Raw genomic sequence first — 13,182 nt, 5'->3', positions numbered from 1 at the left:
GAGCTCCTCCCAGAGTCCCACTAAGGGGCACAATGGACATGATCTTCACCGCACGTCAATTACAAGATAACTGCAGGGAACAGCACCAACCACTGTACATGGCCTTCTTTGATCTCACAAAGGCCTTAGACACTGTCAACCGTGAGGGATTATGGAGTGTCCTCCTCAAATTCGGCTGCCCTCAAAAGTTTGTCACTATCCTCCGCCTGCTTCACGACGACATGCAAGCCGTGATCCTGACCAACGGTTCCACCACAGACCCAATTCACGTACGAACCGGGGTCAAGCAAGGCTGTGTCATCGCACCAACGCTCTTCTCAATCTTCCTTGCTGCAATGCTCCATCTCACCCTCAGTAAGCTCCCCACTGGAGTGGAGGTAATTTACAGAACAAACGGGAAACTGCTCAACCTCCGTCGCCTCCAGTCCCGATCCAAGGTCGTCCCATCCTCTGTCGTCGAATTACAGTACGCAGACGATGCTTGCGTCTGCACTCACTTGCAGGTCGAACTCCAAACCATCGTAAACACCTTCACCGAAGCATATTAGCCTTACACTAAACATCTGTAAGACAAAGGTCCTCTACCAACCAGCCCCCGCCACACAGTGCTGCCCCCCGATTATCAAAATCCACGACAAGGCCTTGGACAACGTGGACCACTTTCCATACCTCGGGAGCCTACTGTCAACAAGGGCAGACGTCGACGACGAAGTCCAACACCGCCTTCAGTGTGCCAGTGCAGCCTTCGGTCGCCTGAGGAAGAGAGTGTTTGAAGACCAGGACCTCAAACCCGGCACTAAGCTCATGGTCTACAGGGCAGCAGTGATACCTGCCCTCCTCTATGCCTCAGAGACATGGACCATGTACAGCCGGCACCTCAAAGCACTGGAGAGGTACCACCAACGCTGCCTCTGCAAGATCCTGCAAATCCATTGGCAGGATAGGAGCACCAACGTCAGTGTTCTTGCTCAGGCCAACATCCCCAGCATCGAAGCTTTGACCACGCTCGATCAGCTCCGATGGACGGGTCACATTGTCCGCATGCCCAATACAAAACTCCCAAAACAAGCGCTCTACTCTGAGCTCCGGCACGGCAAGAGAGCCCCAGGTGGGCAGAGGAAACACTTCAAGGACACCCTCAAAGCCTCCTTGAAAAAGCGCAACATCTCCACCGACACCTGGGAATCCCTGGCCCAAGACCGCACAAAGTGGAGGAGAAGCATCCGGGAAGGCGCCGAACACCTCGAGTCTCTTCGCCGGGAGCAAGCGGAAGCCAAGTGCAAGGAGCGCACGTCAACCCAAGCACCCCACCCACCCGCCCCTTCAACCACCGCCTGCCCCACCTGTGACAGAGACTGTAGGTCCCGCATTGGACTAATCAGCCACCTGCGAGCTCATTTTTTAATGTGGAAGCAAGTCATTCTCAGTTCCGAGGGACTGCCTAAGAAGAAGAAGGAGTTTCTGTCTGTTTGTGCATGGGGTGCGTGTATGTGTACAACCATGCACGTGTACCTTGGTAAATCTGTCCCTATGATGTCTGCATGTATCTGTTCATGTGCCTGACCCTGTACACATACACGTGACAATCTACCTATATATGTTTTAAAATTATTGGGCCAGTAATTCCGGTCCCAACGCATGAGTACGGACGGGGTACTCACGCGTGGGCCCGTTGGAAGTGCCGGATTTCAGCATGCACAGCGCATGCGCGGGAAACCGGCATTTCCTCCAAGGGGTTCAGAGGTCCAACGCGTGCGCGCAGGACTCTGCGCGCACGCGTTGAACTTCCTTCTTTTTGACAGGTTTGCCCGTGTGCAAGGGCCTGAAATTTTTACACATATAAAAAGGAGGCGTAAGGAGTGGATTCTTGAAGGTAAGTGGTTTATTATTTAAAATTATTACATTTTTTCCACAGCTTCATTGTTTTTAAGGACTTTACAGTAAGGTAAGTTTATTTTTAGACCCGATTTCTTAAAAAATTATTTTTTTCAAAAATTTTATTATTTGTTTAAAATAGTTTTTTAAAGTTATTTATAGTTTATTTAATTATTGGGATGTTTTGTAAAATTTTATTTAAAGTTAAACTAGTCTTTTGGGCGCCCGTACTTTTCATGAGTTTGACAGTCCTTACTATCAAACTCATGAATGAGTTTCCCCTCCCCTGATTGGCTGCAGAGTGCTCACCTGATCCCAGCTGGCACATCGCACTAACTACGCCGCTGGATCAGGCAAGCACATCGCGCCGACATCTGAACCAGGCCAGTGACAGGAATTCCAAGCAGGCCCAGGCTTCAGATGTCGGCGCGCCGGGTGAGTGCACATCGGGGGCTTGCATGCGCGGCAAGCACCCGATCCTAATTTCTGGCCCAATGAAAGACAACCTAATGTTTACCAAGATTTATCAGGTTTCAACCAACTTTCCTTTTGTCTTGGAACAGCTTTTCTTAGTTTTATGCTTTTTCGAACGCTCTCCTGGCTGGCCTCCCATCTTCCGCCCTCCACAAACCTGAGCTCCTACAAAACTCTCTGTACCCTCCGAGAATGCTGCGCTCCTTCAACTCTGACCTCTTGCACTTCCCCAATTCTAATCGCTGCACCTTTGGCGGCCGTGCCTTCAGCTACCTGGGTCCTAAGCTCTGGAATCCCCTCCCTAAACCTCTCCGCCTCCCTACCTCTCTCTCCTCCTTTAAGACGTTCCATAAAACCTACCACTTTGACCAGATCTGTCCGAATATCTCTCTTTGTGGCTCGGTGTCAAATTTTGTTTGATAACGCTCCTATGAAGTGTCTTGGGACGTTTTACTACGTTAAAGATGCTATACAAATGCAAGTTGTTGTTGTCGATTTCTCATCTTGTATGTTTTGGCTTAATTCACTGGTGCTGTAGCAGCTGCAGTAACGCACACTAGTTTTATTGTAGTAAGTAAGAGGTCTTCTGTTCAGCACAGTATGAGATGATGAGGTTTGCTTCCCCGCACAAACTGAAGACAATACAATTCCCTTTAGCAGGTGAGGAATGGAAAACTAGGAGAGAGTGAGCAGCTTTTGGAGGAAGTGCTTAAGAAGCGTTTGTAATCTGAACAGCAAACTTTACGAGAGGGTGACTGAGTCAGAAAGAGCTGTTATTTCAGGTCTGGACTATTGGTTTGAAAGTTTCCTGCCTCTGCTGTTCCTAAAGATTTTAAGTGCAGTGAGTTTAAAGCAGTTTCAAAGCAGATCCCAGTAGATGTGAATCCACAGCACAATAATTCAGAAGCAGCATTACTAAACTCAAAAGCCTGGAAGAACTGAAACAACCTGCGTAGTCCTAGTAGTCTCTGGGGATTAATCAATATCTACTGATAATCCCGTTTCCTCATTTGTCAGGCTCAATCTACTCACAACCAGCTCCCTGTGTTACTCATTCCATCTCTGCAATCTTGCTCCCTCACTCTGTCAGGCTCAGTAAACCCTTTCTCCCTAAGCCTACCAGTATCACACCACATCTGTATTGCAGTTTTTTTGCTACAGCAACCCCAACTCCAATGACCACGCTGTGATGTAAATGAGATGGCATTAGTACCTTTGGCACCTCAGATTCCCATCTCAACCAATGCTTTTTTCCCCCCTACACCACTGGTGGTGCAGTGTATAGGGAAACATACGTGTATAGGGCAGTACTCGATCCTACATTCTGTCCACATCAAGCCCACTCCTGTCACAATCCCCATCATAGACTCAATCCCGACTATTTAACACCAACTATTTAGCTGTGGCTCAGTGAGTAGCAACCTCATCTCTGAGTCAACAGGCCTGGGTCCAATCCCACTCCAGAAACTTCAGCACTGTCACTCCAGTGCAGTACTGAGACAGTGATCCCACAGCACTATTCAAAGAAGAGCAGGGGAGTTCTCTCCAGTGTCCTGGCCCATATTTATCCCTCAACTGGAATTCTGTTCTATATGTATACTGCTCTACGGAGTGAAATAAAAACATTTCTCTTGCCACTTGCTCATTTTAAACTTTTGTCCTCTAACTCAGCAGTCATTAACCTTGGTTCATTGGTAGCACTCTCACCTCTGAGTCAGAAGGTTGTGGGTTCAAGCCAACTCCAAAGACTTGAGCACATAATCTAGGCTGATACTTCAGTGCAGTACTGAGGGAGTGCTGCGCTGTCAGAGGTGCCGTCTATTGGATGAGACGTTAAACCGAGGCCCCGTCTGCTCTCTCGGGTGGGCGTAAAAGATCCCATGGCACTATTTTGAAGAAGAGTAGGGGAGTTGTCCCTGGTGTCCTGGCCAATATTTATCACTCAACCAACATCACTAAAACAGATGATCTGATCATTTATTGCTCTACTGTTTTGTGAGAGCTTGCTGTGTGCCGCGTTTCCCTACATTATAACAGTGACTATACGTCAGAAGTACTTCATTGGTGGTTCAGCACTTTGAGACGTCCTGCAGATGTGAAATGAACTATATACATACAAGTTTGTTCTTCTTAACCAGCTTATATTTACATCATCCACCCCTTTAAGAGTTTGAATTGCGTCTCCTCTTGATCGCTTTTTCTCCAATGAAAGTAAATTCAGCTCTGCAGCTCTTTTCAATGCTTCCCTACATCTGGAAGTTATCTTTGTCCCTCTTTGTCAGTTGACTCTCCAAAATATCAATGTGTTTTTGAAGCTCGGTTTCCCAAAGCTGCTCGCAATATCTTAAAAGTAGCATCGCCCACAGCATTTGGCTCATTGGGTAGCACATTTATCTCTAGGTCATAAAGTTGAGAGTTTAAGCCTCATTCCAGAGCTTAAACACTTAATCTAGGCTAACACATAAGTGCAGTACCGAGGGAATGTTGTGTTGCAGAGGTGCCGTCTTTCAGATGAAATGCTTAAGCAAGGCACCTTCCACTTGTTCAGGTGGAAATAAAAGATCTCATAGCTCTATACTAAGAAGGACAGAGAGTTCTCCTGCCAATATCATCAAAAAAACACACGAGTCGCTTTTTGTGGGACGCTGCTATGCACAAATTGGCAAAAACAAAAACAACAAAGACTGTACTTCAAAAGTGTAATATTTTGGTTGTGAAGTGCTTTGGGACATCCTGGGGACATGATGAGGTGCTGTATAAATGCAAGTTCCTTCTTTTCTTTCTCATTGGTGATCTGTACAAGCGTAGAGTAGCTCACTTTGACGAGGAGCCAAACGCCCCTGAGGTGTAACTTAGTATTTGATCGTCTTGTTGATATCGGCTTCACATTCATTGAATACTCTTTCATCTTTGCTGCTTCCTGTTCCAGTGCACATCTTACATTACATTAAATTAAATTATAAATGTCCATCTGGTTAATTAATCCAGTATGCTGTTTGTATCCCTCACATTTGTCACCTAGCCACATTGCTTGGTGTGATCAACAAATCTTATATTGCAAAAAGTACTCCGTTCTAAGAGATTTACCTCTTTCCACTTGCCCTACTTCCTACTGCCAAACCAGTGTTCAATTTGTGTAACTAAGTTGCAATTACTCCCATGAGCTTCAGTCTTTTAAAGCTTCACATGTCGGCACGAGCTCGTCGGGCTGAATAGCCTCCTTCTGTGCTGTAACCATTCTATGATTCTATGGGCTGGATTTTGTGAATGGAGGCGGGACTGCTGCTTGTCATGTCAATGTCCCGCCTCCATCCTCGCCTGACCAATCAGAGGAATATTCCCCTGATTGAGCTTGTTAAGCCCGCCCTGCGGGCTCAGCAGGCCAATTAGGGAGGAAGTCACTGACAGATCACAGCGCGTCCGACGTTGATATCTGTCAAGACTTCTTGAAAGAAGAAATGACAGCGTTTGACAGCTCTGTGAAGCTGTCAAACACTGCCATTCTCTTTAGTTTGATGAAACTTTGTGGTGAGGACTCATCAAACCTTTCAACTTTGTAAATTTCATATATCTGTAAGATCGGAGGATCCAACAGCCATTATGTTCTAGAACCAGGGGTCACAGTCTAAGGATAAGGGGTAAGCCATTTAGGACAGAGATGAGGAGGAATTTCTTCACCCAGAGAGTGGTGAACCTGTGGAATTCTCTACCACAGAAGGCAGTTGAGGCCAATTCATTAAATATATTCAAGAAGGAGTTAGATATATTTCTTAAGGCTTAAGGGATATGGGGAGAAGGCAGGGACAGGGTACTGAGTTTGAATGATCAGCCATGATCTCATTGAATGGCGGAGCAGGCTCGAGGGGCCGAATGGCCTACTCCTGCTCCTATCTTCTATGTTTCTATGTGAAATTGGCAAGGAGAATATCAGCTCTCCCTATCCAGCGTGGCTATAGGCTATAGAAAAAAAACAAGGTAAGTGCACACTTTTTTAAACTTATCACTCACCTTACATACTTACCACTCCACACTTGCACCCATCACTCACCTCTACACCTTACTTCAAGGTGCCGCAGACCTCCTCCACATCTGCTCCAACCCGGCGGGGTTCTCCGAGGTGGGGAAACCTTCACCTGTGAAGGTAAAATGGCACTAATCCTTTTTTCTGCCTGTTAATGGGCAGATAAAAAGATTAAATGCCTTTCCCGCCTCCAGGAGACACGACCAGAAGCTGCACATCTTCCCGACCCCTGGCAAAAGGGCACGGAGGCGGGATAGGGGCGGGTTTGCCCTCCGCCCCCACTTTCTCCGATTTTACTGGCTGTCCCGCCTCCATGCCCGCCTCCTTGGGGCTTGGAAAATCCAGCTCTATAACTTTATCAAATGCTTTCAAAAAGTCTTAAGTAAATTATAACAACTGGATAGCCAACATCTACTAATTTAGTCACCATGAAAAGCTCTAGCAGATTATGCTAACCACTCATTTTAAATAAATTTGTTAGGCTAAAGGGACTTAAACATGAGGATGATAATTTGAAATTGGAGGTTTTGGGAGACTGGGAGCCAATGTGAGTCAACAAGGACAGGGGTAATTGGGGAGCGGGACAATTTAGAAGGAAGGTAACTTTTATTAAAAAAATATCTTTTGAGCCAGGTTTCAAATTCACCGCTCCACTTTCTGGACCAATGCTTCATAGGAGAACCAATGTAGAAATGAACCAGACACTCCCATTAAAAATTAAACGACTACCGGTTTGTTCAGTTCATTTCTGCCTCTGGAGGCTGCCTGTAAGGTTTGTAACTGCTGAAGTACATTGTATGGTTACCTTGGATCTTTGGACACCTTTAGAGCATTACAGTATTTGGGTGGTAAATGTTGGTGAACCCAATACTCGTCCGGAAGGAGGGCCCCATGCAATTCTCACCCAGAAGCTCAAAGACATTCCAAGCAGGTGGGACAGCGCAATATTCAACCCCAGGCAGTCTACCTTGCCTAACCATGTTAACACGAGTTTTACTTTGTGCCTTTTCTCTTACAGTAAAGAAGTCTTGAAGGGCATATCATTCACTGTTCAACCCGGACACACGGTGGCCCTGGTAAGTTTACTGCAGTGTGTTAGCAACATGTCTCTTGCATTGAGTGCCATCACACTTGGTTCAAATTGATATAAGTACCTTGAATATTGCTGGAATGAAATCAGATGGTGGTAAATATTCATGAACCCAACTCTCACCCAGGCGGAGGGCCGACCCAACTCTCACCCGGGCGGAGGGCCCACCCAACTCTCACCCGGGCGGAGGGCCCACCCAATTCTCACCGGGCTGAGGCTCACCCGGGCGGAGGGCCCACCCAACTCTCACCCGGGCGGAGGGCCCACCCAACTCTCACCCGGGCGGAGGGCCCACCCAACTCTCACCCGGGCGGAGGGCCCACCCGGGCGGAGGCCCCACCCAACTCTCACCCGGGCGGAGGCCCCACCCAACTCTCACCCGGGCGGAGGCCCCACCCAACTCTCACCCGGGCGGAGGCCCCACCCAACTCTCACCCGGGCGGAGGCCCCACCCAACTCTCACCCGGGCGGAGGCCCCACCCAACTCTCACCCGGGCGGAGGCCCCACCCAACTCTCACCCGGGCGGAGGCCCCACCCAACTCTCACCCGGGTGGAGAGCCACCTAATACCTGGGTTGAACAGTGTCCGGATAATTTGTAGGATTAACCCAAGTCATGCTTATGGATCAGCAAGTAATGATCTTTGGTTTTCTGGACAATGCCTATTGAGAGAAAAGAGGGTTTTTTCTTGAGTTGGGGAGCAAGTGTGAGCAAGGTGGGGCAAGAATGCAGAGGTGCCATTTGTATACGTTTGAAGAGGCTGAAACAGGTATTTTAAATCAAAAGTACAAGCTAATAGGACATTGAAGGTCTTTCTCAAACCTTTGTTCTGCAGTGAACGGTTTTCACATCTCGCAAACATGCTGAGGAACTGTAGACGTTTGCAGCACAGGAGGCCATTCGGCCCATTGGGTTAACGGTTCTGTTACTTGTATTTTGTTCTAGGTTGGGCCCTCTGGCTCCGGGAAAAGCACCATCATCCGTCTGCTCTTCCGGTTTTATGACGTCAATGGAGGCTGCATTAAAATCGATGGCCAAGATATCTCAAAGGTAAAAGCAGATATTTAACTCTAGAAGAAAGTCGAGGGCTTTGATCAGCTTCTAGTGTTGGAGAGTAGAACACATGTTGGCACTAAGCAGGACTGTCTCTGTAGGGAACTGCCCCAACAGAGCAAGAGAGCAGAATAGAGAGAGAAAATGGGTGAGAGTACAAAGCAGAGAGGAAAGAGAAAACGAGAGTGGAATGGGTGAAAGAACAAGCAGTCGAGAGCGGAGAGAGAAAACAGGCAAGAAGAAAGTTCATAGAGAGAAGGAAAGAATATCAGCAAGAAAAAGAAAACGAGCATGAAATCTAGCAGAGAGTAAAAAGATGGGAGGGAACAGAAGGAGAAAGAGGAAAATAACAAGAGAACAAACAGACAGCGAGTGAGTGAGCAGAGAGAGCAAGAGGATAGAGAGAATACAAGTGAGTGTGAAGACAGCAGAAAGTGAAGAGATCACATTGGCATTGGACAGGGCAATCCATGAACGGCAATGGAGTCAGACTGTCCCAATAGCAGAGTGTGTGTTTTTGTGTGAGTGTGTCTATATATTTCAGTATGTGAGGGAACAAAGCCATTGTGAATACAATGGAGCAGAACCAGAGCAGGGACATGGAGTGACTGACTGCTAAACGGCTCTCCAGGGTCTAGTACATGCCTTTATCCCTTTGAAGATGTTCTTTCATACGTGTGAGACAAATGGGCTCTCCTGCAGAATTCTGTCTCTCATCAAGAGTTCTCGGTGAAATGTCTGAGGAAAAAATTGTTGTTCCAATGTTTTTGTCAGAGTTTGAACTCGCAATAATAGGTGCTTGCAAAACACGCTCTCTTTTCTTCTGGTTTTACAGTGTCCGTTGGGGGTTGCAGTTGTGAGATATGGGATTAGGAAATAAGTCTGTGCCTTCAGTCCTATAAACAGGCAGGAGTGGAGGCGATGAGCTACAAAATAATCGGGCGGTTCTGTTTCATTCCCTGCCCCTCTCTTCTTTACACGTGTTTCAGCTCCCCGCTGGTTTACACGAACAGGTGGCAGCAACAATGTGATCGGATTTTTGAGGTCTACATGTCTCCGATCGCTAGACAGTTGAATGAGCGGCCAGTTCCACACCATGGATTTTCCAGCTATATCAAAGCAAGCCCCCGTCGTTCACTGTGTGGGTGCTCAGATTTGAAGAATTACAGGTTGGGTAGCCTGACCACCGGAGCAGCGAGAGGGCAGTAAGGTAGTCACGTCACGCACTTGGAGCACTTGCTCCATTAGTGCAGCCAAAGTCTGTGGTAGGAAGTGTGGCAGAATAATTGGTTTATGTCCTTGCTATCGTTGTGTGGCAGTGATCGAGGATGTGGCCTGCCAGTGGTGTCCAGTAAATAAGCTGCTTATAAGCAGTGGCACGTGTAACTTGTTCGAACCTGTGATGTTAACATAGAAATTACAACACGAGAAACATGGGCCATTCATCCCATCCAGCCCGTGTCAGTGTTCACCCTCCACCAGAGCAAATAATCCAGATCGCATTTACCCACCCTGTTCCATAATAATATAAGAAATAGGAGCAGGAGTAAGCCATGTGGCCCCTCGAGTCTGCTCCGCCATTCACTACGATCATGGCTGATCCACCTCAACTCCACTAACCCGCCCGATCCGCATATCCCTTCATCCCCCTCTCTAATCTAATCCTGAATGTTGACACAGTTTCTGCCTCAACCACTAACCCTGGAAGTGAATTCCACAGCCTCGCAACTCTGTGTGAAGAAGTTTCTCCTGCCCTCTGTTCTAAATCTCTTTACATTTAATCTTCTCTCTATGGCCCCTCATTCTAGACAGTCTGCTTCGATCTATTCTGTCCCATCCTTTCATAATTTTAAACAGAAGTGTTGTTCCAATATTAAGTATTTCAAATTTTTCATGGTTTTCTTTATATTTATATGTCCTCATAGCAGACGGCATCCTAGTGAATCTGTGTTGAATCTAAAGGCTCAACAGCCTTTCTATAGTATGGAGCCCAATACTGCACACAGTCCTCCAACTGAAGTCTGATGAAGGTTTTATATAGGCTCATCATCACCTTTTGGCTTTTACGTTTGTATATAGGGGCATTGAATACAAAAACAAGGAAGTCATGCTAAATCTTTACAAATCACTGGTTAGACCTCAGCTGGAGTATTGGGCTGGATTTTAAGGAGAAAGGTGGGTTGTAGATCGGGGAATCTGAGGAGGTCGGGAAACCCGGTAGACCGGGTTTCCGGCAGAGCCTGATTTGCATGCAAGGCCTTGGTTTCCCATCTGCAGCCAGCCAGATGGAGAGGCTGGCTGGCTGCGGGCAGGTAGGCCTGCGGCACCATGGGGAGGGTGCGGGGGGGGGAGGTGGCCTAGTGAGGGGGTCTCCGTTTGCAGGGGGTGGGCTAGGTAGGGTCCCTGGGTCCAGGAGGTAGGTATAAAGGCACTTACCTCCTGGATGCAGCAGTCTCTGCCTTGATGTAACTGCCAGGTTTTACAATTTGTGTAAAACCCGTCCACATGCAGTTAAAAACAAAATGGAGCTTAAAAAAGAGTCTTCCAGCTTATATTATAATATTTAAATTGATGTCCTGCCTCCTGGCAGCGGGATGGCTGCCCACTCCCGTCCTGCCTCTGTTAAGACCGGAAGTGGGCAGGTTCAGGTCGGGAATCTGATTTTTAACAATTTAACTTCCCCCCACGCTCCAAACCCACCCTTTTTTATGTTAAAATTCCCCCCATTTTAGGAAGGATGTCAGGGCCTTGGAGAGGGTGCAGAGGAGGTTTGCCAAGATGATACAATGGATGAGGACTTCAGTTAGGTGCAGAGATTGAAGAAGCTAGGATCGTTCTCCTTAGAGCAGAGATGGTTAAGGGGAAACCTAATAGTGGTATTCAAAATTATAAGGGGTTTTGATAGAACAATTAGGGAGAACCTGTTTCCTTTTGCAAGTGGGTCAGTAACCAGATGTCATAGATTTAAAATAATTGGCCCAAGAACTAGAGGGGAAATGAGGAGAATTTTTTTCACAGAGGGTTGTTAAGATCTGGAACGCACGACCTGAACTTTCAAAGGGCAATAGGACATGTACTTGAAGAAGACTCATTTGCAGGGCAATGGGGAAAGAGCTGGGGTGTGGGTCTAATTGGAGAGCTCTTTCAAAGAGCCGGCACAGGCACGACAGGCCCAATGGCCTCTTTCTGTGCTGTAAGAGTCTATGATTCTATAATATTCTATACCTCTTGTGATAAAACCTAGAATTCCATTCGTTTTTTTTAAAAGCCATATTAATGTCCTGTGAAATAATAACAGAAAATGCTGGAAAAACTCAGCAGGCCAGGCAACATCCGTGGAGAGAAATTAGAGTTGACGTTTTGGGTCAAAACCCCTTTTCAAAACTGGAAAGGAAAAAAAATAGATCGAAGGCAGGGCTGCGATGTCTCCAAGATATTCATCGTTCCTCGAACTACTGCTCTCGCTGCATCCTGAGATCCACGCTCAACGCCATGCGGCGCCACATGAACACTCGACCTCTCTCTTCAGCAACACCGGCGCACTCTATCTCAAAGCTGTCCGGGTCCACAGTTCCATTTCATCCTTTGACTCATCCGACGCTTCAACAAAAAACTTTTTTTCATCCTTTCCGATGTCAAGGATCGCAAGCTTCATCAACTCTTGGACACCAACGCCCCATCGGAACATTCTTCCCCTTCACTTTCCTCTGACCCCCCTTCTCCCAATCTCACCCCCTGCCGCGTTTTCACTATCCCCTCTGACCTTCCACTCTCTGACCCCGAACGATCAGTCCTCAGCAAAGGCCTGAGCTTCATCCCCTTACGCCCCCACCTCAATGAATTTCGAGCTCAGCACGATGTTGAGCTCTTTTTCCGCTGCCTTCGTCTCCGTGCCCACTTCTTTGGCCAGGAGTCTTACCCCTGCACGACTGACCCTTTCTCCCGCTTGCAGAATTCCCGTTCTACCTGGACCCCTCCCCCTGGCCTCTTACCCGCTCTAGATCTTTTCATCGCTAACTGCCGCCGTGACATCGTCCGTCTCCATTTCTCTGCTCCCCTCATTCACTCCAACCTACCTCCCTCTGAACTTGCAGCACTCCATTCTCTTAGATCCAACCCTGACATTGTCATTAAACCCGCTGACAAGGGTGGTGCTGTTGTTGTTTGGCGAACTGATCTCTACCTAGCGGAAGCTGAACGCCAACTCTCCGACACCTCCTCCTACCTCCACCTGGACCATGACCCCACTACCGAACATCAAACCACCGTTTCCAAGACTGTCACTGACCTCATCTCCTCTGGAGATCTTCCCCCTGCGGCCACCAACCTCATAGTTCCCCAACCCCGCACAGCCCGCTTCTACCTCCTTCCCAAGATCCACAAACAGGACTGCCCTGGTAGACCCATCGTTTCAGCCTGTTCTTGCCCCACGGAACTTATCTCTTCCTATCTCGACTCTATCTTTTCTCCCCTTGTCCAGTCTCTTCCCACCTACATCCGCGACTCTTCGGACACCCTCTGCAACTTTAACAGTTTCCAGTTTCCTGGCCCCAACCGCTTCCTTTTCACCATGGACGTACAATCCCTCTACACCTCCATCCCCCACCAGGATGGCCTGAGGGCGCTCCGCTTCTTCCTTGAACAGAGGCCCGACCAGTCCCCATCCACC

At 47.7% G+C, this 13,182-nt stretch overlaps 1 protein-coding gene across 2 annotated transcripts in view; it reads left to right on the top strand.

Annotated features, from left to right (window-relative positions):
• Positions 1-13,182, top strand: part of LOC147120602 (ATP-binding cassette sub-family B member 6-like) — a 276,275-nt gene that overhangs the window by 139,028 nt on the left and 124,065 nt on the right. For both annotated transcript variants that reach the window (XM_085986730.1, XM_085986729.1), the window contains exons 14-15: positions 7,389-7,446; positions 8,406-8,510. In XM_085986730.1, the coding sequence (XP_085842856.1) occupies positions 7,389-7,446; positions 8,406-8,510 (163 nt within the window). The remainder of the gene's footprint in view (positions 1-7,388; positions 7,447-8,405; positions 8,511-13,182) is intronic.

Source organism: Somniosus microcephalus, chromosome 4 (assembly GCF_052327205.1).
Source record: "Somniosus microcephalus isolate GS21.2 chromosome 4, FLI_Smic_1.0, whole genome shotgun sequence".
NCBI lineage: Eukaryota > Metazoa > Chordata > Chondrichthyes > Squaliformes > Somniosidae > Somniosus > Somniosus microcephalus.
Note: the sequence above shows the minus strand (reverse complement) of the source record. Positions and strands in the feature narration are given on the sequence as shown.